Source organism: Naegleria fowleri, assembly GCF_008403515.1.
Source record: "Naegleria fowleri strain ATCC 30894 chromosome Unknown tig22, whole genome shotgun sequence".
NCBI classification, from domain to species: Eukaryota; Heterolobosea; class Eutetramitea; order Acrasida; family Naegleriidae; genus Naegleria; species Naegleria fowleri.
Genome location: NW_025407954.1, coordinates 485744 through 512843, shown reverse-complemented (window position 1 = coordinate 512843; position 27100 = coordinate 485744). Strand labels below are relative to the sequence as shown.

The 27100-nt window shown below is 36.6% G+C and overlaps 12 protein-coding genes across 12 annotated transcripts; 8 read left to right on the top strand and 4 right to left on the bottom strand.

The window, feature by feature from the left end:
- Positions 1–210: 210 nt before the first annotated feature.
- Positions 211–1746, top strand: FDP41_001125 (uncharacterized protein; the record flags this gene model as incomplete). Its single annotated transcript, XM_044701637.1, has 3 exons — positions 211–286; positions 625–1365; positions 1424–1746. The coding sequence occupies 3 exons, from the start codon at positions 211–213 to the stop codon at positions 1744–1746; spliced, it is 1140 nt and encodes a 379-aa protein (XP_044564685.1).
- Positions 1747–1828: 82 nt separating this feature from the next.
- On the bottom strand, positions 1829–3446 carry FDP41_001124 (uncharacterized protein; the record flags this gene model as incomplete). The annotated part of the gene is made up of 4 exons (XM_044701626.1): positions 1829–2516; positions 2563–2880; positions 2931–3012; positions 3068–3446. 4 exons carry the CDS (start codon positions 3444–3446, stop codon positions 1829–1831), a joined length of 1467 nt encoding a protein of 488 aa, XP_044564684.1.
- A 128-nt stretch (positions 3447–3574) lies between these two features.
- Positions 3575–4552, top strand: FDP41_001123 (uncharacterized protein; the record flags this gene model as incomplete). The annotated part of the gene is made up of 1 exon (XM_044701615.1): positions 3575–4552. One exon carries the CDS (start codon positions 3575–3577, stop codon positions 4550–4552), a length of 978 nt encoding a protein of 325 aa, XP_044564683.1.
- Positions 4553–4715: 163 nt separating this feature from the next.
- On the top strand, positions 4716–8114 carry FDP41_001122 (uncharacterized protein; the record flags this gene model as incomplete). The annotated part of the gene is made up of 1 exon (XM_044701604.1): positions 4716–8114. One exon carries the CDS (start codon positions 4716–4718, stop codon positions 8112–8114), a length of 3399 nt encoding a protein of 1132 aa, XP_044564682.1.
- A 407-nt stretch (positions 8115–8521) lies between these two features.
- FDP41_001121 (uncharacterized protein) lies at positions 8522–10025 on the top strand (the record flags this gene model as incomplete). Its single annotated transcript, XM_044701593.1, has 3 exons — positions 8522–8552; positions 8752–8955; positions 9016–10025. 3 exons carry the CDS (start codon positions 8522–8524, stop codon positions 10023–10025), a joined length of 1245 nt encoding a protein of 414 aa, XP_044564681.1.
- Positions 10026–10041: 16 nt separating this feature from the next.
- FDP41_001120 (uncharacterized protein) lies at positions 10042–12117 on the bottom strand (the record flags this gene model as incomplete). Its single annotated transcript, XM_044701582.1, has 1 exon — positions 10042–12117. One exon carries the CDS (start codon positions 12115–12117, stop codon positions 10042–10044), a length of 2076 nt encoding a protein of 691 aa, XP_044564680.1.
- Positions 12118–13452: 1335 nt separating this feature from the next.
- On the top strand, positions 13453–14988 carry FDP41_001119 (uncharacterized protein; the record flags this gene model as incomplete). The annotated part of the gene is made up of 1 exon (XM_044701571.1): positions 13453–14988. The coding sequence occupies one exon, from the start codon at positions 13453–13455 to the stop codon at positions 14986–14988; it is 1536 nt and encodes a 511-aa protein (XP_044564679.1).
- A 114-nt stretch (positions 14989–15102) lies between these two features.
- On the bottom strand, positions 15103–17295 carry FDP41_001118 (uncharacterized protein; the record flags this gene model as incomplete). Its single annotated transcript, XM_044701560.1, has 1 exon — positions 15103–17295. One exon carries the CDS (start codon positions 17293–17295, stop codon positions 15103–15105), a length of 2193 nt encoding a protein of 730 aa, XP_044564678.1.
- Positions 17296–18326: 1031 nt separating this feature from the next.
- Positions 18327–20192, bottom strand: FDP41_001117 (uncharacterized protein; the record flags this gene model as incomplete). Its single annotated transcript, XM_044701549.1, has 6 exons — positions 18327–18627; positions 18706–18769; positions 18822–18992; positions 19052–19073; positions 19124–19233; positions 19409–20192. 6 exons carry the CDS (start codon positions 20190–20192, stop codon positions 18327–18329), a joined length of 1452 nt encoding a protein of 483 aa, XP_044564677.1.
- Positions 20193–20441: 249 nt separating this feature from the next.
- FDP41_001116 (uncharacterized protein) lies at positions 20442–21109 on the top strand (the record flags this gene model as incomplete). Its single annotated transcript, XM_044701538.1, has 2 exons — positions 20442–20525; positions 20615–21109. 2 exons carry the CDS (start codon positions 20442–20444, stop codon positions 21107–21109), a joined length of 579 nt encoding a protein of 192 aa, XP_044564676.1.
- Positions 21110–21166: 57 nt separating this feature from the next.
- FDP41_001115 (uncharacterized protein) lies at positions 21167–24085 on the top strand (the record flags this gene model as incomplete). Its single annotated transcript, XM_044701527.1, has 5 exons — positions 21167–22060; positions 22126–22271; positions 22338–22484; positions 22537–22610; positions 22662–24085. The coding sequence occupies 5 exons, from the start codon at positions 21167–21169 to the stop codon at positions 24083–24085; spliced, it is 2685 nt and encodes an 894-aa protein (XP_044564675.1).
- Positions 24086–24980: 895 nt separating this feature from the next.
- Positions 24981–26489, top strand: FDP41_001114 (uncharacterized protein; the record flags this gene model as incomplete). Its single annotated transcript, XM_044701516.1, has 1 exon — positions 24981–26489. One exon carries the CDS (start codon positions 24981–24983, stop codon positions 26487–26489), a length of 1509 nt encoding a protein of 502 aa, XP_044564674.1.
- Between the last annotated feature and the right edge of the window lie 611 nt (positions 26490–27100).

The window sequence follows — 27100 nt, the reverse complement described above, 5'->3', positions numbered from 1 at the left end:
TATTGACGTTTCTGAAATAAAAACCATCAAAAAAAAGTATTCACACTTTCCATCACTTTCGTTGTGCTACAAATTCGAAGAATCTCCTTCTTCTACTAGGCTTTTCTTTTTTTCAACGTCTTTGTGCGCATCCTTTTTGCAAACTATAGTTTTTGTTTCAATTTTGTATCCTCATCATCCTCCTTTCCTTCTTCTATTTCTTCTTCGGAAATGAGTCCAACAATTTGTGAGAAACCATCCATCTACAAGCGAGTCGGTGTGATTTATAATCCATCATCGAGAGGAGGTAAGTCGAGAATGGTTTACAATGTATTTCATTTTCAACCGTGCGATTCAACAATACATATTTATGATTATCATAAATCGTATGAAACTATGAACCTGATCATCTTCACGATTTTTCTTCGGGGATGAACCATTTCCATTTCCTTTCAATCATGAACCTGTCATCATCTTCACGATTTTTTATGAATATACGATTGCAACACCAACCGATTTCAACAACCCATTCATTCGTTCATTCATCAATGGATGATTGAAATCGAACACAACCTGATGATGATGATCATGGTATAATTCCTAACTATCACTAATGTATAATTGTCATATTTCTCTTGATTCCAGGCCAAGCACAATCTCTCTTCAAAGCAGTGGTTCTTCCTCTTCTGGAGCGATTCTTTGGCGATCGGTTAGTGAAATGTATGCCCACTCAATGCCGTGATGATGGCACTCGTTGTGCCTTTCAACTCATCGTAGAGGATCGTTGTGATTATATCATTAGTGCCGGAGGTGATGGAAGTACATTCAATGTATTGAATGGATTGGTTCGAGGATGTTTGTATTTGGATGAGAAGGCATTGAATAACAAACCTCTTCCAGTGGCATTTGCTGTGCTGCCCATTGGTTCCGGAAATGATTTGCATAAAACATTGGGTGTGGATGTGAATGTGAGTGATTTAAAGTTCTTTGAAAAGTACATTCACATGTTGGCAGAAGACGGAGAAACCATTCATGCTGATATTGGACGAGTTGAATATACAAAGGATCACACCGGAGAGATTGATGAAGCAGTGAATGATGAGCATATTCCAACTCAATACAGAGATAGGTCAGCATGTCAATTAGACACTAATGATAAAGGTGTGAGGTTTTACATGAATGAGAGTAGTTTTGGAATTAGTTCTTCAATTTTGAATGCGGTGAATAATAGTTCCATTAGCAAAGAGATCAATTATAATATTCAAACTTTGTGGAAGCAATTGACCTATGCGAATCCATCGATTAAGGTTGAAATTGATGGAAAAGTTGTGAAAGATGGTATCGGCCAGTTGGTCTGCATTGGCAATGGAAGGTGTTTTGGTGGAGGTAGGTGTCACACATCATTATTAATAGCCTTTTATTAATACATTACATGCAACTATAGGTATGCGTATCAATCCGAATGCATCCATTACTTCTCAAGCATTTGATGTTTGCATTTTGCATAATCTAAGATTATGGAACGTACCATACGTTTTCTATCAAATTCAATATGGAACACATGGAACCAATCCATTGGCTAGTTTGCATGAGCGTGTGAAAACAGTGAAGGCAAGTAAGAATCCCGAAACCGTGGATGATGTATATTTGGAATGTGATGGAGAAGTGGTAGGAAAATTGCCAGCAACATACACCATCATGCCTAGTTGTGTTAAATTTGTTGTACCTACCAACAGTATTGAACATGCTAACTTCATGAACAAGTAAGCACAAAGTGTCGAATAATAATAACAAAGATCTGTACATTAACTAAACACCAAAATTGTAAACTTGTGGAGAAGACATTGTTTTATTTCAAAAAAACTTTATATTCATTCACTTGCTCTTGGTAGAGCTCTTCAAGTTTTTCTTTGCGTTCTTCATCATCTTCAAAAGCGCCCTCCATATCGTATTCACGGTATAATCTCTTCTTAATAAATAGTTTGAATTCGTTTCTTTCCTCATTAGTTGTATTTACATTTTCATTCAGAGATTTCAACCAAAGTATCTCAAAACAAAGCCTCAGTTGTCCATCAGAAAGTTTGGTTATTGGTTTGGCTCTCTTTTTGAAGTCTTCAAAGGTTTCTCTTTCCGTTTCATCAGCTTTTCTTTTAGCAGCTTTGAACAGAGGTGCACATACCTCCAAATCCACCTTTGTTCTCATTGTTTGGAAGTCATCACCTGGATTTTCAACAGTTACTTCATAACATTCTCTTGGAGGAAAAGTCTTTTCATCGAAACTCAAAGCATTGTATCCTACTACAGCTTTTTGTTCCTTAAATCCCTTAGTGGCGTAGGTATAAATGGCAAGCAGGAGTTTTCTACCGTGACCTTGCCCCTGGAAAGGAGGAAGGATGAGGAATTGGCTAACTCGCAGTCTTCTTGTATCAATCAATTGGTTTCCGTCTTTCTTCATCACAAAGAAAGGATATATAGAGGAGAATCCAATAGGAATATATTCAAAGTTGTTTGTTTCTGTATTTTTCACCTTCTCATAGCTTTAAAGAATATTGTTAGTGCAATCATGACAGTTCAAATAATTACCTTAAAAAGAACTCCCAATTCTCATCTTGATCATTGATGAATGAGGTTCCATCAATGAAGAACAATGAGAGAAATTGCCATGGTTTGTGAAGAACTCCAATTTGAGACATTGAAGCTTTATAAATCTCAAAACATCTTCCTTCTCTGTAGTAGACATCTATTTGTTCTCCTTTAGGTGTATTAGGTTGTGAAAGTTTTGACTTGAATTCTGTTAAATTTTCAGTATAAGGGAAATAGAGAGGAGGTGCACGATAATCGGAAAATGGAAATTCTATATCCTTAGCAGTAAGAATACCTTTGACATCAGTCGCATCATCACTGTGAATCGTTCAAGTTTAAAAATCATTCTCGATTTGTATTACACATACCTCTTGCTGTCGCATTGAATATTCAACCAACAATAAAGTGAGTTGGTAAAGAAAATATTGATCCGAATATTCTCATATCCCTCTTACAGAATGAAAATATTAAAATTAAGCATTGTTGATAAATCACGATCACATACCAATCTTTTCATTCTCTCCGAACAGCTGATGCGTAAATGTTGGTTGAAAATCAAGAAACCGTTTCGTGTTCTCGATATCGTTTACATCAATTTGTTGATTCAAGTCCAATTCGCCTTCATTTCGGACGATACGAAAGTGAATCACATCATTTGCAACCACACACATTTCATCATCATCACTTTCATTGGATCTTCGTTCGTCTTCCTCTTCATAATCAGCGAGATCCTCTACTCCTTCTTCTTCGACCATTCGGTTTAATTTGTTAAACTTTTTTGTTTCCGCTGATGTATAATTCAAGCTGCTTGATGATCCAAGGGACGAGCTGAGATTATCAACAGTATTGGAGAGCTTTTTCTTCTTCTTTTCGGGTTCAGTCATGGTTGTTGTGAGAGAGATGCGAAAGGAAGCTTTAGCTGAATATATTTTTTTAAACAATTTTTCGGTTTGGAATTTGAAGGCGGGAATAGCTCATCATTCGCAACTCTACCTTAATAACCAAACAAAAAATGGATAAAGTGCAGCTCATCACGTGGATCATGTTCGCCATCTTCATGATGAGTTATTTTCTTTTTTTCACCTTTTTTAAGGATAGTTTTAAAACCAATAAGGAAAATGAGGTTTTATTACAGCATAAAGGCAGAGAGGTCCATGTTGATCCAAATCTCTCTCGGGAAACGAAAATACCACCAAAAAAGAAAGGAGTGATTGTATATCTTCTTCACGAAAGTGAGATAACAAATTATTTGCGAAGCATTACGCTGCTTCACCAGAATTTTAACCAAAAGCACAAATATCCAATATTAGTGTTTTATGACCGATCACTCCAAGAAGGATTGTTAAATCAGGTCAAGCTTAAAACAAAAGCCATCTCGTCGGAAGTACCCTTAGAGTACTATTTTGTGAAATTTGAAATACCATCTCATTGGGATCCCATTAAACAGCCCGTCAAAGTACAATGGTCATTAGGGTACAAATGCATGATAAGATTTTACTTTAAGGAAATATTTGAGCTACCAGTAATCCAGCAGTACGAATATTATTGGAGACTCGATACTGATTCATTCATTTTAGAGGAACTCAAATACGATCCTTTTGAGAAAATGAGACAAAACAACTTTGCCTATGGTACAATAGCATTGGATGAAGACGGAGGTGAAGTTGTTGCTGGAATGACAACGATGATACAAGAGTACATCAAAACGAAACCCACGAATGCAACTCTCAACTCCTACACTCCAGACACCAAGATGGTCTATAATAATTTTGAGGTTGTAAAAATAGACAGGTTTTTGGATAGAAATGTGCTTGACTTTGTCGAATATATTGACAAATCCAATAACATTTTTATAAGAAGGTGGGGTGATGCGCCGTTGCGATATGCAGAGCTAAACCTATTCTTTGATTGGAAAAAAGAGGTGCATATATTTTGTGACATCAAATATGAGCATTCACACCACAACAAAATAATCTTCAATAAGTGTTAGTGCCTAGTGTAAAACAATGAATGGGAAGCAAACATTCACTGAATATTCAATCTGGGCAGAGATGACAACTTGAAAAATCAAATTTGAGCTAATTGTTGATGCGTTGGTTTTTGTTATTGATAAAATTCCAAATTTTTCCAGTCAAATTTTCTGTTAACAAAAAATGAGCCGTTTTGGTGCGAGCACTGCCGACACTCCACGCTCGAGCTACAACACAAACGGAGGAGGCGATAGCGTTGATCCAAGTCGACAACCAAATAGTAAAAGTGTAGAAGATGCAACAAGTAGTAATAATAATATCAGCAGAATAACACCTGAACATTCCAATGATCATACCAATGTTTCTTTCCAAAACAAAGCTTCCGATAGTACGCTGGGTGATGGCGATAATAGAAAATTATTGACTGATTCAACACTTGGGAGCAAAGAGGATTTGATGAAGGGATCCTCTTCGGTAAACTCTCGGAACAACAATTCCATCGTTAATAACAATGGAAGAAGAATTTATGGTGCAACGACGCCAAGCAACTCAACCACTAATACGGATTCTGTTCATCTCTCCAGAAGATTGTATGAAGGATCGTCATCATCGGGACAGCAAGGTTTCAACGATCGTGGTCGGTATGGCAGTCAATCATATAATAGGAACCGGGGTAGTAACCGATATTACAATGGTGAGAGTCCAAATCAATCACACAGCCAAAACAACAGAAATGTTCCATCTTACAACAGAGAACGACGATACACGAATACTTCGGGTGGAGCGAGTAGTAGTAATTACTCAAATAGAGGCCACCGTCGGACTGACTCATACGAACATACTCTGCACAATCAATATAATCCTTTTCCTCCCTATGATGATGTCTATGCACCTCACATGATGCATCATCACTATCCCGAAACTATGTACAATTATCCTCCTTTTCATCCTGTCGACAGCTCAGGATATGCAAGTCATCCGTATGCTGCTCATCATCCCACTGAAACCTCCAACTCCTCCACAACTCCTTCCGATCCCTATCTGACGTCTCCTAGCAAGAGTGACAGTCACTACAATGAAGACTATGCAATGCCCTATCCTTACCTACAATATCCATATCCCTACCCTTATCCATATTTTCCAGGTTATCCCGTAGCTCACCCCATGTCATACGATAAAGGAAGAGTTGAGCAAAATCAATCATTCAACAGAGAACATTACAAAAATACTAGAAATGAAGAGGAAGTCAAAGATACAATGCAAGAAAATGAAAAAACAATAGAAAAGAACAAAGAAAACATTACAGCGAACGATTCCTCAAAATCAGAGCCAGAAAAAGAGAAATTACAAGAGGAAGAGGAGCAAATAATAGAGAGCACCACGGTGCCTAGAGATCCAAGACTATTCGAATATTATATTGACGAAAATGCTACAGTGGAGGACAAGGGAGACGCAAAAAAATCCAAGAAAAAAAAATACATTCAAAGCACAAAATCTATCAAAAAGTCAGAATATTTCTCAAAAATTCAACTATCCACGACTCTTGAAATTCCCCCAATATGTCTTGAGCAAGGGTTTATTGTGAACACAAAGGAATACCTGCGGAGTTTAACAGTTAAAAAGCAGCCTAAAATAGCTATTTCTGAAATACCTAAAGATTTTAAAGCTGGTCATATTGCAGACATCATAAAAACTACAGGATCAATAACTGAATTTGATGCATATTATAACAAGGAGACTGATCAAGTAATATTTGCAACTGCAATATTTAAAGATTTTGACACCTGCATAAGAGCAGTTGAAGAGCTGCATGACGACAAAAGCATAAAATTTAGTATTGAATACGATTTTTACGGAGTATTAGAAGACGAAAAGGCGATTTCAAATCCGAATCTCATATCAGGGAAAAAAAGAGAGCAAGAAAAGAAAGAAGAGAAACTCAAAAAGCAAGAAAAAGAAAAGCCAAAGCCAAAACCTTACCAACGTGAGGAACTTGTGAACATGTTTGATTATTATCCCTATCCTTATCCCCTCTACCCATTCTCTTATCCTTACTATCAACAAGGTTATCAGCCTTCTTCTAGATTTCAACTAAAAGTTTTGACCAAATATCCACGCAGTAAGAAAGACAAACTTTCAAACGTATTTTACGATTATATGTGCTCTCGTTTCTATTTTAACGAGACCGAGCAAATGTATATAGTAGAGTTTAACAATCCAGACGATCTCACATCAGCATATCAACACTTAAATAATCATGTTGTTTTAGGGTATGTGATGGAGCTTGAACCAATCTATCCTGAAAATTATCAACCTACAGAAACCTCAATACAAGAGAAACTCTATGACAGAATCAAGCTTAAGATTAAGGAGGCATTGTTGAAAAGGTTTAGGAAAAATGTGTTTGCTCCATTTGCTAAAAATATATTAGAGTCTAAAAAGCAAAAAGATTCAGAAGATGTCATGAAGAATATTGTATTGGAGAAAATCAAAAGGGATCTGGAAGAAAAAGAGAGATTTTTGGAAAGGTTTGCAATGCAAAGCAAGGCAGAAAAAGAGGAACCGCAATCCAGCGAAGATGAGAAATCAGAAAATGACGAGCATGATCTGATTAGTGAAGGATCCTCTAAATATATGAGAGAAGAAAACGATTTCCAATCACCAAAATTAGAAGATCATAGCTCATTATCCAAAAATCAAGATAGAATGGAGCATGACAGCGAGGAAGAATATCAATTTGATGATGAGGCCTCTCTCAATGATCAACATCAAACAAATTTAGAAGGAGTTACATCAGAAGAGACCAATTTAAAGAAGAGGAAGCATCATGATCTAAAGAAGGCAGGTAAAAAGAAAGCTCAAAATGTGCCATTTAAACTCTCAAAGGAAGAACAAGAAATTGACGAAAAATTGAAGGCAATCACGGATGGATGCTCCAAACTCAGAGGTCTGACCCTTAAAGAAATAAGAGAAATGAAAGAGATCAAAAAACCAGTGTCTGAGAGCGTTGTTAAGGATATGATGAAAAATACAATGAGAAGAATGGAGTTAGAAGCTAAGAAAAATACTAATGAAAGTAGAAGACAGCGTGCAGAGTCAAGACGAGCACTGAAAATGGCACAAGACGACACAAAAGTCAACCAATTCCAAAATAGAGCAAAGAAGTTAAAGTTTGCTAAATCACCAATTCATGATTGGGGATTATTTGCTTTGGAGACTATTGAAAAGGATGAAATGGTTATTGAGTATGTTGGAGAGGTCATTCGAGAAGCACTCTCAGATATTAGAGAAAAACGATATGAGCAAATTGGTATCGGTTCTAGCTATCTATTCAGATTAGACGATGACTATATCATTGATGCAACTAAGCGTGGTAACTTGGCCAGATTTATTAATCACAGTTGTGACCCTAACTGCTGTGCTAAAATTATTGAGAAAGATAGGCAGAAAAAGGTTGTTATTTATGCTACCAAGAGAATTGAAATTGGAGAAGAAATCACGTACGACTACAAGTTTCCACTCGAAGAGAATAAGATTCCATGTCACTGTGGGTCTGCCAAGTGCAAAAAGTGGTTGAATTAAATCATCAACCCAAAGCTCATTAATGATCTTTGATAAAATCTTTTTGTCATCCCAAAACACTCAAGCCTTTCCTTTTGTGATTTTCAAAGTTTGACAAGAGATTCAAAGCAAGCAACAGAAAAAAACTGCTCTGAGAGTAGTTCGCATCATCACCACCACCGTCGTCGTCGTCAACACATCGTTGCACTGCTAACTTTGCATCCATCAATACATTACCTTCGCCTGTTTCATCAGTTATTATTTGAATCGTTGATAACTTCAAACGTTAAAGTGTTGTTTTTGGTGATCCAAACACGACTCCGAAAAAAGTTGTATTGAAATCGCACCATCATCACCACCTCTAATTTTCAATCTTCCGTACGGGATAGTAATATATATCAAGAACCACAACCATCAACACCATCATCATGTTTTATGCATCCGGAGCCAACGAGCATGGTATGTATTCCACAACTACAAAATGATATTTTCAAATAACAAGTCTTCGGTTGGAATCAAAATTTCGGGTTATTATTTGTGTGATGAAATTTCATTTAATAATTTCTATTATTATCGCCAATCATGGACATTTGTTGAACACAATAACATTGTGCTGATTTCTTGTTTTTCTAATATCATCACAAAAACCAAACGTTAGGTCAATTGGGCAATGGAACCTACACTAACGTTCAAACTCTAACACCTATCAACATCTCCGCGCATCACTATCGACAAAAGACATATCGCCAGTTGGGTCCTGTGTGTTTGTCTGATTTTGCTAATCTGGATGAGAGAAATTTGGTAGGCTTATGCAAAATTAAACAAATTGCTTGCGGAAAACGACATACACTGATTTTGACGGGTAAGTGGAGTGTCAATCAAAGGTTGACTATAAACCGATATGAATCATAATTACTTTTAGAGGAAAACGATTTGTATGCTTGCGGAGACAACTCTAATTCTCAGCTTGCTGTTTATGAAACAATTTCAAATAATACAGTAGAATGGATTGATTTTGAGCCTGCACGAACCCACCGAATAACCTCAATAGCATGTAGCTCAAATTCATCCTTTGTATTTCTGGATAATGGAGAAATCTACAAAACCAGCCCAAACAAGCTGAGTAACCTATCTCACAAAAATTCATTTTACAAATTAAGTTTGGAGACAAAGAGTCCTGTCAAAGGGTTCTTTAGCTCTCCAACTACAAGTCGATTTCATATCCTAACAAATGATAATTCTGTTTTTGTTGGAGGAGAGGATGAAACTGGTTACTGGGCTGTAAGACAAGATCAACCCTTAAAACCAACTCCTTTTCCATCCATTACTAACCCTATTAAAATAATTGCAAGTGGAGGATTCCATACTGTCATCATAACAGAAAAGAATGAATATTTCAGTATGGGAAAGAATTACTTTTATCAACGAGGTGACACTGATGACAGAATATCTCTTCGTCAAGGTGTTGACCTTCCATTCAGCAACAAGTCCATTACCCAGGTGTGTTGTGGTCATTTCCACACATTGGTGTTGTGTGCCGATGGAAGTTTATATGCTTGCGGAAAAAACTCTCATGGCCAACTCGGAATTGGCACTTTGAAAGAGAAGAATTTGTTTCTGAAAGTACCAATCAATACCTATATTCATAGCATGCATTGTGGAACTGATCATACCGTTCTTTTAACAACAGACAAGCGAGTAATGAGATGTGGCAAGAATGATAGAGGGCAAAGTTTTCTGGATTATGGAAAATGCAACACAGTTTTTGAAATGCTTAAGGTGAAGGAATTTGCTCATGTTGCTTGTGGTGCTCATTTCACTATTTGCTATGGAGATATGACCTATGTCATTAATCGTTTACCCAAAATTGCTTCTTTTTTAACTAGGAAAGAATTTTCAGATATCAACTTTGTGTTGAATGACGAAGATTAAATTAATGATTCCGTTTTTACATGTCATGAGTTCTTGCAAATGCTGAAACTTTTTGATCGGATGCTGTGAACGAATCAGTTGTGCTGGAAGCAATTTCTTTTGATTGCTGCATGGTCCATCTCTTGAAACTGTCAAAAATAATATTGTTGATGACCACTTTTTCGAGTGAATCAAAAAGATCAATTTGTCCAATTCCATTTTTGATTTTAAACCCATAGGTTTCCAGCTCTTCACTTGAAATGTTCAATTGCTTTGGAGCTGAATGAGCAAGATATTTGTTGTAAATTTCATGTTGCAGCTCGCTTCGTTGTTGTAAATTGTTAACCAGTGATTTGTAGAGTTGAACATCCTCCAAAAATAATATGGATTCATCGTTGTGTTCCTTTGCACAAAAATCTTTGAATTCACTTCTTCGTTCATGATGGTCAAACATTTCTTTAAACTCCATTTTCTCCATGAGCAAATTATATTGCTTCTCTTTTTCTTTCAAATTCTTCAAGAGTGCAGATCGGTCTGTATTGCTGTGAATAAGTAAGACAGCCACTCGCTCTTGTTCATTACTTGTGGTGACAACGCTAGAACCTTTCACAATTTCGCTTTTCAACATTTTACAAAAATTCACTGAAATACGAATATTAAATTCTATTTGTGCTTTGCTAACTCCAATAGTTTCAAAGTTGGTGATCGAATCATCTTCACTGTGTTTTTCGAATATTTCTTTAGTATTAAGTTTTGGTAGAAGTGTGTTAATTGTGGTGGTTGTTCTTTCAGCCTTTCTAATATCTATTTCCTTTAGAGAAAACATATTCAAAAATGAATGATTGTAATGGATCACCAATCCTTCACAAGTTATTGTCACAACTGCATCATCAATGGTGTTCAAGATCTTTCTCGTTCTCTGTTCTTCTAAGGAGATTTTATCCAACAACAAGGATAATTGATTGTGACTGTGAGCCAAGTCTTTTGTTCTTTCTAACACTTTGATTTCCAATTTGTTTTGAATCACTTGATATTCTCTCTTTCTGAAATAGTCTTGAACAATTTGGAAAACGCCCAATATTACCACTAGAAACAATATAATATTCAGTACAATAGAAAATGTCAATTCAACCCAAAAGATGTCATCATGTTGCCATCCTTTGAGAGGTTTCAAAAAAAGTTGATATTCACTGTTGAGAACTGTCTGATTGACAATCACTGGATCACTGATCATGGTTAAGTTGTTTGTAATTCCATTCACTGTTTGATTTGTTCCCAATCGAGATTCCAAAAAGATTCGTTGTTGTGCATTGTCATACAATTGATATTCATATCCAGCAAGAACATCAAAGAGACCAATTCTTTTGAACAAGGTGTCAAATGCAATTAATGTTGAAGATAGACCCCAAAACGAGCCATTTGGAAAGGAAATTGGATATTGAGTGATGAGTGAAGCAGATGACAATCTCTTAATCCAAATAGGTCCAAAAATTGTGATCGATTGGTCAGAAATAGCTCTATTAATTGCATTTAAATGTTCTGGTTCAGAACCAACCATCTTTCCAATTATGGATGGATTATTGGGATAGACATAGGCTAAACGTAATCCATATTCCAATTCAAACTGAACCAACTCTGGATACAATGCACTTAATCGTAAACCCATCTCATTAAACCCACTGTCTGTGACATTATAATTCCATGCATAGACCACTTGAGCCATAGAAATCAAACTGCTCATCGACAATTCAATTTGTCGTTTGATCGTTAAAAAGGCTGTAATACCAATCTGAGTGACACCAGCTTTTACATTCAACAATCGCGTGTCTTCAATATTTTTCACCACGACAACAGTGACTGGAATTGAGACACACATCACAATGCATGCCAGGATCAAACCCAAGGACAAACTTATTAAATAGACACCTCGTTGTCTCTTTGAAAGTTCAGCTTTTAATCGATCGTCTCCAGGTTGTTCTTGTTGTGAACTTGCAGAAGAGGATGGCATGGTATTGGATCGTGATCGTTGTTCTTTGCCAATATTTGTGGATGAACGATTCTCCTTATCTGATTCGAAGAGCACACCAACTTCATGTAAGGATTCGAGAACCATGAGGTAATCTATTAACTTTGACTTCAAGTTTACGAATAATCAATCGAAGAAGATGAACAACAACAATGAAATGCTTGACAATGGTGGTCGATCAATTTAAATCTCAGAATGTTGTTGTAGTGGTTGTTTGTAGTGGTTGTGTTGAACGTGAGAAGAGACAATAGAAAGTTGTTCTTGTCGTTGTGGTGGTGTTTTTATATTCCCAAAATGAATTCTTTCTGAAGAGAATAATTGAAGAGAGAATTGTGAGACGGTTGTCGTTTCTAATTGTTTCTAACCTTGTTGATGATGTATTTGTCGATGATGTTTTCAAAAGAAAGAGAAAAAGTGAAACCTGAGAGTCTCTATTTGGATTTTAATGACAAGAAAAGAGATTAAAAGTAGCGATGATGATGATGAACAATTGCCATGAAAGAGATGTGACATTTAGAAGTACAAGCACACAAAGAATGTATAAATGTGGTCGTGAGGTGATTATATTTGTTGTTGTTGTTATTGTTGTGAAATCATCATATTTCCGTAAGAAAGACTACTCACCTGTAAATGCAGAGTCGAAAGTTTTCATGAAAATCATTGAATTCAATCCACGCAAGGGAAGGCTCTTCCTCTAGTGCTACACGACACGTATTCTCACGTATACAGTGGTTGATGTTTTTTGGAATGGATTCATTCGGTTCGGAACAAGAGGGTGCTCCAGGAGCAAAGGTGTTGAACTGCCAATTCAAACTGTGGTAACAACAACAACAAATAACAACAACAACAACAACAACAACCACTCGTTCGAATCCATGGACCTCATGCAAGGCACAAGAGAATGCAAGAGATTCACCTCCCGTTTCAGAAGAAGATGCAAGGTGCATGATTATGTGAGAAATCACAGATCATCACCTCATGGAAGTGGTCTTTTTCCAATCATGAAGCAAGCCAGGGCGCATGCGAACCATCATGCTTGATTGAGAGCGCATTCTCAATAGAGATGTTCATCATCAGATTGAGATGAAAATTGAGAGCAAGTACACTCTGTTCCTTGAGTGCGCGTTTTCGGTTGTTGAGGAAAAAGAAAAAATGTTTTACTTTTACAAGGCTTTTCCAGTGGGTATTGTTTCTCATTGGTGTTCTTGTCGAATGAGTTGTTGTTGTTGCAATAGTAATGATGATTCTGTCTTTGTCGGATCCTATCATACTATGATGAAAAAAGGAAACGGAGAGATGCACAGTTGTCAGAATTGTCCGGAAATCAATTCAAAACATCATGTACGATTCGGGATAATGAGTCCATTGATTGCTTGTTGGAGGTTTCATACAACATGCTATGAATTATTGAATGTACAATTGATGACTCAACAACGTGAGGATATTCCAAATGAGGCTCACTTGGTGAGATTTATGTTTTACAAATTAGAAGAGCAAATGAATCCGATTGTTTTTAGATTATGCAAAGAGTGGTGGAAGGTTGATTGCGTATTGCCCAAGATGATTGCAAGAGCATTGTTTTTGATTGTTCAGCAAGGAAATGAGAGTGAAGACTGTCATCAATCTGTCGATTTTCATGTAGATATGGAGCTGGATCAGTTAATGCTGCATTGTAGACATATTGTTGATTTTATCGGCAAAAACTTGGATTGTGAAGATGAGCAGAGTTTCAAAGAGTGCTTACGCAGACTTTCCATAGTTGTGGCCAATCGAAAATGGTCACTCATGATGAAACAGGCTGTTTTATTGATATACCTGACATGTCTTTGTGATCGATATGTGAATGAGGGTGTGAATTATCCAGAACGCTATCCGTATTTTGTGTATAGAAACGAATTATATCATCTCATGCATGAAGCAGAGTTAATACCAGAGAATATGGTCACGGAAATATCCAAATGCACTTGCTTCCATAGCAACTCGATGTATCAAGAGAATATTGATTCGAAAGATAATTATACTGATAACTTCATGGTCTCTATCTTATCAACTCTCGAAAACGAGAATTTAGAGAAAGCAGAAATTTCAATTGTATCATGGATGCAGTTCATGTATAGTCAAAAAATTAATTTTGCTCCACAATTAAGACAATTAAGTTTTTCATTTAGAGATCAGCAACCTTTTGGAGATTGTCAAGAATTGAACATTTTTGAGTTATTTATTAATCAATTAATTTTTAATAAGAAAGATCAAAAGTATGATTGGAGTTTATTACCGAGCCACTGTCGTCCCAATCCAGAAATTGTTCATCTACTCTCAGAATTTGATAATGATCCTCAATGTGTTAATTCTCTTTCATTTAGAGCGAAATGGCATTATTTCCTGCAAGGAAAGCCCTCCTTATTTCAATATGTGAATTCTAATGAAATAGGAAACCCCTCATTAGACTACGAATTGGAGGTGACCATTTATAATATTTTGGCATGTGCCGAATATTTCTTTGGCATTACTTTGGAAAAATTCAAACCTGTAAAGAAGTTCATGAATTTTGACACCTACCTTGAAATTAGAAAATCAAAAGTTGGTGAAAATATTCAACTCTCTGAAAAGGACGTGGAAATTATCAAACAAAGCAAACTTAGATTTTGCCAAGAGAGAGGAAATAAGAAAGAAAAGAAGTGGTTGGAGCAATCACTAGTTGAGTTGGGCCAACAATTAAGCACACCTGAACACCTCATCGAGTTTACTTGGGATAAGTCCACTGCGAACCACAACAAAACGCGCATGAAATACATTGAGACGAATTCCGCCACTAGTTTCGAAATTGTCTGTGACCAATATGGAGCTCATGTTGCTACCTATTTTCCAGCAAGAAAGAATCAAATGTTTCAGCACTTCTTTCACACCACAGAAATGAATTCACCAACATTAAAGGGCACAATGCTATCTAAGAAATAATGAAATTCCAAAAAGCCTTTAATAAATAAAAGAGAAATGTTACACTATAACAAAATATGATGACAGAAATATGATACAACAATCATTATGAAGAGATCTAGGTGTTGTGGTTGATTACTTCTTTTCACCACCAAAAAGTTGAGAAATTCCCTGAGTTCTCAAATAGAAGAGTTGTCTCAAATTTTCCAAATCTTGCTCATCTACAGGTACAGATGCAGGCAAGCTCTTGATTTGCTCCTTTTCTTCCTTCTTTGAGTGCTCTGGTGACACGAAACGATGCAAAGCTTCATAGGCCAACAATGTCACACCAAATTGAGGAGAGCTTCTCAAAATTCTTGGAACAGTTCCCTTGAAGAATGCAGTCACACCTTCTTCCTTGAAAATGGTCTTGGCACAATGTACAATACCTCTGTATTGTGTTTGACCTGCTCGAGCTTCAACTTGAAGTCTGGTCTTGATCACATCGAATGGTGTTGTGGATGCAGCAGAAATACCACCAGCAATAGAACCAGCAATGAACAATCGACCATTACTCGTTTCAGTAGCACCTTCTTCTCTAAAGTATTCTTTCAAGAAGGCATACAATGGGAAGTAAATACCAGAGAATGGAATGTCACGAGCAAAACAAGCAGAAGCACCCTTATATAAACCAGCAAAACCTAATTCTCTACAAATTTGGATGGCTCCTTTTGGAGCAATTCCTTCAGTTCTTGCCAATTCACCTTGAACTTGCAATCTAATCTTAACAATTTCAATTGGATTAGTGAAAACAACTTGAGAGGCACCAGCACCACAACCAGCCAACACTTCCAATGGGAAGTAGATTTCATCTCCTTCCTTTCCGAATAAATCACGCAAAGTATCGTTGGTGACCAATTTAATGGCCTTCTCTGGTGACACACCAATAAGTTGTGGAATTAGACCTCTATAGAAACCTCGAATGCCTTCATATTGGTAAATTTGTTTGAAACAATCAAGACTGTTCTTGTAAATGATTTGATTCTTTGGTGGAGTTCCTCCCTGATTTAACATTCTTCTTTGATTTTGCATACGTGTCTTGACCATATCAATTGGGAAGACAGCAAAAGCACCAATGGCTCCAGAAATACCACCATACAGAGTCTTAGTTGCAACTTTAACAGCTCCATTCAAAAATCGTTCTCCGAAAGTCATTTCATGCAAACCATCAGGTGCAACTGTGTCTCTACTCCAACTGTCCAAAATATGTTGTCTTCTTGCATTATTTTCATCCATCACACGAATGAATTCTTCATAATCTGGTTTATAGAGAACACCTTCTTCTGGTTTCGAAGCAAACATGTTGAAAATAATGTCAATTTCCATTGGACTCAGAACAATTCCTGTCACACGTCTTGCTGCAGTTGAGAAACTCTCCTTTGTAATGACATCTCCTTCTCTACTAGCGAGTCCTCTAATCGATTGTGCAATAGAACTCAAGTTACTAATCACTCTATTGTAAGCATCGAATTCTGCATATGTAATCTTGGAGTTTTCAGGAATTCTTTTCATATTTTCTTTCACTCTTTGTGGAAGTGATACTGAATATTGAGTAATGAGATTGGCAAAATCAGCACCTGAAATGAATCCACGGCCTTGAGAATCAAGCTTTTGGAACTCTTGCTTTCTAATTTCTTCATTCAAGAGTTTCATAAATTGAGAGAATTGGTTGAAGCTCAAATTTCCAGTTCCGTCACGTCCAAAGAATCTATGCATCAAATCGCAATCAAAATCGAATTCCACACCTCTTTGATTGTTTGTTCTCATCACCTTCTTGAACTCTTCCTTGCTAATTGCACCATCTTTATCTAAATCAAACATTTTAAACAAGAGATGGAATTCACTTTCAGGAGTGGTCAACATTTTGAAAAGGAATACATATTCAGGGAATGTAATCTTTCCAGTGTGGCCAGTATCTGCAACACGGAACAATAAATCCAAATTGCTTGAAGTAATTTGTGCTCGTTGTTGCAATTCTTGTTCCTTCTCGGTGAAAGGAATGTTTCTTTGCGTGAGAGATTTCACAAAGTCCTCAGGGGTCATCACTGGTTCTCCTGTGCTGTCCTTTGCCGATGCAAACTTATTGAAGATGGCTCTCAATCTCTTTTGTTGCTTTCGGTCAAGCTTACGAGCAGAGAGTTGTTGTTGCTTTTCCTTTTCAGAAAGAGAAGGATTATTCAAAATATCAGAATCCTTCTCTTGTGCTTGCAAGTTTTGAACGAACGGAAGAACATATCGATTCTTCCAAGCACTTGGTAAATACCAATAGGATGATGAGTGATGATTCATTTTCTATTTTTGAAATTTTTGATTGCTAATGATTCAAATAGTGATGAGAGGAGTGTTTGATGTGTGTGCGTGTTTTTAATATAGTAATAAAGAAAGAAGGAAGGAAGGATGAAAGGATGAGTAGATGATGAAGAAGGTGATGATGATGGGCGTTATTGTACAATAATTGTTATAATCAAGAGGAGGGGGAGGAAGAAGGATGGTTTTTTTTGGAATTGTAAATTTTGTTTCAAATTAATACAACCAGCAGCAATAACAATCAGCATCCAGGATAATATTTCAATCCAAGAAGAAGAAGTGATAATTGTGATGAATTGATGGATGAAAATGAACATTAGCCATTCACCAAAATTGGATTATCCATCCACAAGATTGTCAAAAAACACCAAATCAACCACACGATTAAAGATGCAAGATCAAGAATATAATTAGCAATGATGAGGGTTGACCCTCAAATCGAGTCGAGAACACTCAACACCTACCTTTTCCTTGTTTGTTGAATACAATAGCCAAAATGCTACTATTACGACACAAGTTGTTCTTTCGATTGCAACAATAATGGGTAGTGTTGTAGTTGTTGTCGTCGTCTTTCTTCAGTCGGACTGGACTGCAACCAAGGACACAAGGAGATTTTTTTTTGTGTGAAAGTTTTTGTGTTCAATGTCCCGATCGGGAAATGACGACAAAGAGTTTGGAAATTTTTCCTCAGGGAATTTGAGAACCAGTTCCTCTCGAGAGAGAGATGCTTTTGACAATGTTGCGATATTAAGAAATTTCCGGTTTCAATGACCACTCGGTTGTTATATTATTGCATGACTTGGGTTCATATTGTGCAAGAGAGAGTTGTTTTTGATTGGAGTCTCTCCATAACTGAGTGCGCAAGAACATCATTCTCTGGATGAAGAGAAGGAGCAGGTGTGCTTTGAGGAGTATATACAATATACAGTTGCTCCATAAGGAGGACAGAGTCAAATTCATTTCACTTGAATGCATTTTCATTATTTTCATTGAAAAGCGCCTCACACACATTCTTAATTCTTTCGAGGTGTGGTAGAGGTTTCTCTCTTGGTGTAACATTTGGCAATATATTCTGATTTAATCCACGAACGAAGAGAGAATGATTCATGTGTCTTGATGAATGGGTGTTTTAGAATGGTACCATTGATGTCAGGTCGTTCTCCAAGGTCCTTGTACTTGAGTAGACATGTTTCCACAAATGAACATAATTCAACACTGGCATGATTGGCCTTAAGCTTTGAAATGCATTGCTCACAAATTTCTTCTCGCGTCATGGATCCAAGAGTAAATATGTTCGCATTGGGAAGGGGATATCTGTTGTCAATTACATTGAATCATATATGGATGACAAGTCAACACAAGAATGATATGTGATATTTCAAAATCACTTACTCGCCAAGAAAGAGTTCAACCGTGATAATTCCAATAGACCAAATGTCGCTATTGTAGCTGTATGCTGTGTGATTACATGTGATTACAAGTAAGTATGGTGTGATTGAAAAACTTACCTTCATTGTTCAATCGCTCTGGACTCATGTAGGTGACACTTCCAGTAAATGTTTGCCAAATGGTGAGAGAGTGCTCGTGGGAGGAATTTATTTTTGAGTTACTCATGCCCATTTCATGTTCCTTAATTCCAACCAGTCCAAAGTCTGAGATTTTCACATAACCCTTGTCATCTAAAAATTGATCAATTTTTTTAAAAATTATAATGAATATTGCCATAAAAACCACATACCTAACAAAATATTTGCAGGTTTCTTTTGATCTTGATTTAATAATGGGTTAAATTAATTTTTCAACTACTTACTAAATCTCTATGTAAAATATGTTTTTTAACATGAAGATAAAGCAGACCTTTTAGGGTCTTGCTAACAATCACACTGATTACAGCTTCAGGAATTGAATATGGCTTCTTTTCTACAGTTTCAAGATAATTTTTGTATCGTGTATATAATTTTTGTAGTGATCCTAGGGACATAAAATCCAAAATCCTGAACGATATAAATTGTTTCAATTCACTCCAATATATTTCATAGAATTATGACTTACACTATGCCTTGTTAAATCGAGACAGATCTTATTTCGTACTTACTATAATATGTACATTCTTTATAATAACATTCGTGCAGCTTTATAAGGTATGGTGAGTCGCATTCAAAAATTGTTTTAACTTCTTTAAAAATCAAATCCAACTGTTTTTGTGACGTGTCTGTAACACGTTTTTCAGCAAAATAGAGTTTTTCATTTGTTTGTGGATTGGAAATAGCCACTCTAAATACAATTCCGAATGAGCCATTTCCAAGTTCTTTCATTGGGTATTTATGAAAGTCATCCACAGAAGTAATTTTGAAATTGAGAGGAAAATTGCCATGCGAGGATGAAGAATGATGGTCACTCGTGGATGAATTCTGCTGTTGCTGTGACTGGTAAAAGGTTCTATACTCCAAAACACTCATTCCTTTGATTTTAATTCCCTCTTCAGTAATTTTAAAATCAGCCCCATAACGAGGTGATTTAATTTGTAGTAATCGTTTGCTGTATGAATCAATGGATGACGATCCTGCTGAATCAGATCCAGAAAACCATGATTGACCACTGCTCCCACTCATCGATGTTATGTTTAATTTTAGATTTCTAGGTACTCCTTTTTGCTGCTGCTCGTCGGAGCCTTCATCACTCTTTCTTGTGGTGCTGTCCTCGTTCATTTTAAATTTGTCAAATGCCAGTCGAAGAGGTTTAGTTGAATGGAGAAGGTGATTTGCATCCTCTCCATGTTCTCCATTCGAAGATGACCGATGGATCTGTTGTTCTCTCTCGGCACCATTGATGATGGTTTGATTATTATCGTGGTTGACTTTCGGTTGATGAAGAGACATTTTTTAAAATGGAAGAACAAGGAACAAACAGCTACCTAGTATACTCCAAGGTTGTCCACTCCAAACACCACATTAATTCAATCAATATTTTCGATTAAATCCTTTTGAACAAGATCACCAGATCAGAAGAATTAATTCGTCATGGTCGAACAGGCCTCGATTCGTTCCATCAAAAAAATTATTTAATTCAAATATCCCAAAGAAAGGCGCATTTTTGCTCTTTAAATCAAGAATAAATTCATCATCAAAATGAGATCTTCGGTTGCATGGATAGTTCTTTGTATAGTCGTTGTATTTTTCAATTGGAGAACGAATCATATTGAGGCAGTTGATGTAAGTGTACAAATGCTTGTGAGCGATTATTATACATTAAGAGAGAATCCGATTCCCGATTTCAACCGATGGTTATTCCTTAATTCAAGTTTACGACAATCATTACCGGTCTTCAAGATTCATTACTTCAGTACAACATTGCTCCCACAGTAAAGATCGTTGATGTATCGACGGCTCAAAATATAACGAGTGCCCGATTGGAATTTGCTCGAGGCCTTGCGAAACTGTCCATGTATTTAGAGCATAAGATGCGATGTAATTGTAGGCTGAACAAAACCCTGAGTGAACAAAAACAATGTGTGGATAGTTACTCCAATTACGACATTACTCTGACCAAAGTGAAATGTGATACTTGTTTAGGTGCAGTCTCCTATTTCAAAGCTTTGCGTGCCATGGACCAGAATAAGACTTGCCAGGCTGCAATGAATTTGCTATGTTTTCCCTTCCTAAATAGCCTTAGTTCTGTTGGTGTTGCGTGCAGGCAATTCTCGTCCAAATTTTGTGCAATTCCAATGATTGAAAGTGTAGTGGATGTGAGTTCCTCTTCGATGGATGTTTGTACTTGTCAGCTTTTCTGCAAATGATTTCCATCACCACCTGAATCATCATCGGAATTCAAATTTATAAAAACAAGATTAAAAATGTGCCAACTTCACACCACAGAATCTTCTTCTCGTTCCGCTCATGCAGCTTGCAGCACATCGGATCGAGTCTTGCTACCTACGGATGTTCGTCCCATCAATTATCGATTAACTTTGAACCCTGATCTCGAAAAGTTTGTGTTCACTGTGGATGAGCAGGTTGATTTGAAGATACAAAAAGACCCTTCATCGATTACCAAGATCGTTGCAAATAGCAAGGAGATAGTCGTGAACGAAGCTTCTCTTTCTATTGGAGAAACTACACTTGAATTTAAAAGTATTACGTACGATGAAGCAAATGATTATGTAATTTTCGAATTGGACAATACTAATGCTGCATTCTCGTCTCTCAAAATTGGTGATATTGTCACACTCAATATTAAATCCACAGGTGAATTGAATGACCGACTTGTAGGTTTTTATCGTAGCAAGTACTACAAGGATGGTGTTGAAAAATATGGTTGTTGCACACAATTCGAAGCAGTGGATGCTCGTAGATGTTTTGTTTGTTGGGACGAACCAAGTTTGAAAGCAGTGTTTGAGGTGACTCTCATCGCTCCAAAAACTTACGTTGCACTCTCGAATATGCATTGCATTGAGGAGAGAGATTTCGGTCAAGACAAGAAGCTTTGTAAATTTGCTCCAACTCCAATCATGTCCACTTATTTATTAGCATTTGTTGTCTATGAGTTTGATTATGTAGAAATGATTGCAACAGAGACTCATAACAAGATTCCTGTACGAGTCTATACTCCTGTTGGTAAAAAAGAGCAAGGAGAGTTTGCATTGCAAGTGGCTGCAAAGGTATTGGCTCTCTATGAAAAATACTTTGAAATTCCATATCCATTGACCAAGTTAGACATGGCAGGTGTATCATTGGCAGCAGGAGCAATGGTAAGTAGGATCATGTTGTGTACACAGAAAGCGTCAACAAGAGTTTCATAATTTTGAAATAATAGGAAAATTATGGATTGGTTCTTTACAGAGAAAATGCAATTTATGTTGATCCAAAGAACACTTCTTCAAGTGTCAAGCAATATGTTGCTATTGTAGTTGCTCATGAGTTGTCTCATCAATGGTTTGGCAATTTGGTTACCATGGCTTGGTAGGTTTTGCAATATATTATTTAGCAATGGACCTATTTGTAATCCAAATGTTTTAATCACTTTAGGTGGAACTCACTCTTCTTGAATGAAGCTTATGCTACATGGTGTGAATATTATGCAACCAATCAATTATTCCCTGAATGGTTGGTTTGGGAGCAGTTTGTACATGATGATTTCTTTAAGGCCATGTCTTTGGATTCTTTAAAGTCAAGGTATGTATGCAACCACGGTTTCATAATCTGTCTTAACAAGGCGATTTTAAAGCCATCCTGTTGAAGTACCAGTTAGAGTTGCTGCCGAGATTGATGAGATTTTTGATGCCATTTCCTATTCAAAAGGTTTGTGGTCGTCTGTTCTTTCTATTTTTCAATATCACTAATTTCTCAAAGGTTGTTGTGTGGTCAGAATGTTAATTAACTTTTTGGGAGAAGAAAACTTTAGAAAGGGAATGGTTCATTACTTGAAAAAGTATAGCTATTCAAATGCAGACACTATAGATTTATGGGATGCTCTTACACAAGCGACTGGTATTGATGTGACTTCATTGATGGAATCATGGGTTCTAAAAATTGGATTCCCTGTTATCACTGTGACTGAGAAGATCAATGGCAATGAAAAGGTGCTCACTTTGAGACAAGGTCGATTTTTAGAAGAGAGTGGTGTGGATACCTCTGACACCACCATTTGGTCCATTCCTGTTTCATACATTGTCTGTTCAGCAGAAGACAAAATCACAGAGAATCAATTCCTAATGAAAGAGAAAGAAACCACTCTTAGTATTCCATCCAACAGCAAATGGATCAAATTCAACAAGAATCAAACTGCATTCTTCAGATTGAATTATCAAAGTGATGATTATTATGCAAGTTTGGTTGAACCTATTCGAAACAAGACACTCTCTGCTATTGATCGAATGTCTGTCATTGAGGATGCTTGCACCTTGTCAAAGAGTGGTCTCACCTCAACAGAAGGTGTATTTACACTCATTTCTGCATATTCCAATGAGGACAATTATACCGTAGTATCAAGCTTGGCCACATGTTTCTCCACTCTATTTAATATTTACAAGCATGAAGAGAATATCATGAAAAAGTTTAACAAACTTGCGATTTCTACATTTTCAGGTATTGCATCCAAATTAGGATGGACACCAAAAGAAAATGAAAGTCATTTAGACTCCATGCTGAGACCAATTGTACTCAATGCTCTCATCAAGTATGGAGATGAATCCACCATTGAAAAAGCAACATGCTTGTTTGATCAATACAGAAATGATCCAAACTCTGTCATTGCAGATTTAAGAGGTGTTGCTTATCATGCTGCTGCAAAATATGGAGGACAAGCAAGATATGATCAATTACTTGATATTATCCAAAAAACAGAATTATTTGAAGAGAAAATTAGAGTTCTTCGTGCATTGGGAGCTTCTAGCGACAGTACTCTCATTTCAAAAACGCTTGGAATGGTTCTTGATGGATCTGTTCGCTCACAAGATGTTATTTATCTTCTTTCTGGAGTGTCTGCAAATCCAAAGGCCACAACACTTGCTTGGAAATTCTTGATCGATAATTTTGAAACTATCAAAGAAAAGTTTGAGGGATCATTCTTACCTGGAAGAATTGTGAAATTGTGTACAGAGACTGTGACTGATCCAAAGGATGTCGAAACATTGAAAACAACACTTGAACCACTCAAATTTAAGGGAATTGAAAGATCAGTAGACCAATCCATGGAAGCAATTTCCATCAACAGCAAATGGTTGCAACGTTCTAAGGATTCTATTTTGAAGTGGCTCAACACCAATGTTGAATAATAGCACATCTTGTCAATAGTGATCATAATATAAGTAGTGAGTGCATCACAATATAAAAATTGATGTTTCGACATGTGGAGTTTGTTCAATGATATGGACTGGTGGTTTGGGCAACGAGACTGCTTCGCAAGACATTGTCAAGCTTTCAGAATTTTCAATCTCCAAATTCAAGATACTTTTCAATCCCACATGAAGCTTCCCTTAATTTAAGGAATTAAGTGTATTTCTCTTCAATGAATAAAAAAGGAACCAATCTGCATGTTCACCTGTCCCCCATTCACAATCCTTGGCAAGGAAAGGAATGCAGCAATCATCTATGAACGAGGAAACCTGAATCAACATGTCTCCAGTTCGATATCATGCTCAGAACAAGTGACTACAGAGTCTTCATCTTGGTTAACCTCAAAGGTCAGATTGACTCGAAAGTCGAGTTTAAGTAATCCTACAGAAAAGATCCTGTAGAAGTACAGTCAATGGTTTTTTCAAATCTTGTTCAGAGACAATGAATATAAAGCACCAAAATGGTTGAAATGAATGACTCATGAATTATGGTTTTTCAAGAGTTCATTGAAGTTGTCCCAAAAGATGCAAAAAATTGTTGAACTGGGAATTCACAAAGAGAGTTACAGCCTCCGATGCTCATGGAGCATTAGATTCCGAAAAGATTCAAAGCACACACAGACGGGTTTGAATGGTAATCCAAAGCTTTGTTTCATATTTCCAATCACAGTTCGTACATTAGAGGATGATGCCTTTCTTTCATCTGCACCGCGAGTGCAATCGAGTCGTCGTCATTCAAGAAAAAAATTGAAACCACTTCACTCACCATCACACACTCCTAGTTCCGATTTGATAAATAATCCATCACATCCACCAAAAGAACATTACTCACAGCATGATCACTCCAAAATTTGAATGTACACAAAATGATGAATTCGTTACTGTTGTCATTTACATTCCTCATGTCAAAATGACTGAAATGGAATATAGTATTGATAACACCACAGTGGATGATCCCAATCATGATCACACCAAATCACTCTTCCGATTTTATGTCAAACCATACTTTTTACGATTACATTTTGCACAAGAATTGAATGATACTGGAGAATTTGATTTGGCTAAATATGATCCCGATCAGGAACGAATAATTATTCAATTACCAAAAAAGAATCGTGGAGAATATTTTGAAAATCTCTCAATGATTACATGGTTATTAGGAGCAAATAGAACTATTGGATCGGAGGAAGGGAGAGTGACATCTTCGAGTTTGTTATTAGGAAATGAAATGTCGTCACCTTCATCATCTTCACAACCATCAAAAAAAGCTCCACTGATTGAAGTTGTGGAAAGTGTTTCAAACCAAATGCAAGATCATGATGATGATGAAACCAATCATGGAATGTTTGATGAAAACTCTGAAGATTGGCAACAACAGTTACCAGATGAAAAAAGTTCATCGGAACTCATGAAAGAAGAATTAGGAATTTCTAAAATTTATTATGGATTCAACAAACAATTTACCGATGTTTTCACAAAATTTTCACAAGATTACATTAATGAAATCATTGATGTTCCATTGAATCCAGAAGTCATTTCAGCTGAGGAGAGAAGGAAAATTAGAATTTTGAATGAAGTGGAAGAATTTGATCCTGAACATTATTTGGTGGATTACATCAATAAGGATAGAGATATCAAAATGGTATTTGATTTCAAGCCACTCTTTCTTTCAGCCTCGCAACCTTTCCAATGGTCAGATAAGGAACAAGAAGCTCTACGATCATTACCAAAAAAGGAATTTCTGATATCGAATGAGATTTCTGTTTATTGTGGTCTTGTGGATTTGTTGTGTTCATTCGCTTACCATCATCGAAGCTTTATGGGTGAGAGTAATTCAGAAAGTGCGTGGACCATCTGCAAAATGAGTTCACAATTGTCATGGCTTGAAGAATTGAATCATCTCAAAGAAACGCTTGAAATATTCATCAGTCGAACTTGTGTCTATGCCTTATATAGAAACTTTGATCTATGCATTCAATGTATCAAAGATATTGCTCAATTATTATCTCTAGGAAAGGAATATGTATTACGAGCCTTATTAGAAATTAAGGATATTCTTGCTCACACTCATGACAAGTATCTATTGAACAAGATTTATGTGGATAATTATTGTATTTGGATTCAAGGAGGAGTTTTCAATTCATCTCTCGAACAACTTGCTCATTCTGTGCTCAAATTGGTCGATGAGGAATTTCTCATGAAGAGACACGACTTTCTCATTAGTGAACATGTGTCTTTGAAAAAGTTGGAAGATTATGCCGAGGAATGTATTTCCAATTCGAATGGACACGTGGAAGATTTGATCATGACCGAGCAAGATAAGCAGAGACCACTTGCACTTTGAAAGAAGTCTGTGGTTAGTCTGTGGTTATGGTTCTTGTGTGTAATGCCAATAAATTGAAATTCCAAATTTCTCGTATTCGATCGAACATTCTCATAATTTTTTGAAGTATTTGGCGCCAATTTGTAACTACAAAGACAAAACTACATTACATTAAACCCAACAACCGACTGGATCGAGTCAGCAAAAAAAATTGAAACAACAATAACAACAACACCGATCTTGAGATTTGTTTCATTCTCCTCACTTCTCTTACTCCTTGTACTCGGATTTGTATTTTCAACAGTTATCTCTGTTTTTCTGTCGGTCTGTTAAAGCCTGTCCTGTGACAATAATTATTCTCAACAAATTATCTCTACTCTGTGAAAATTGAGATCAATCGAATGTCTGAAGCAACAACAACAACACTACCATCCCGAGCAGCGGAGCCCTCCACGAAAAACATTGCAGTCTCGGAGGTTGTCCTTTCTCCTGATTCTGCAGGGTTGGAAGCTCTCCTAACTAAAGTTACCTCTTCAACACAACAAGAAACACCAAAATCTCACCAACAACAATCAACGACTTCAATTTCTCTAAAGTCAATATGTAAATCTCTCAGTAGCAAATTGGCAAAA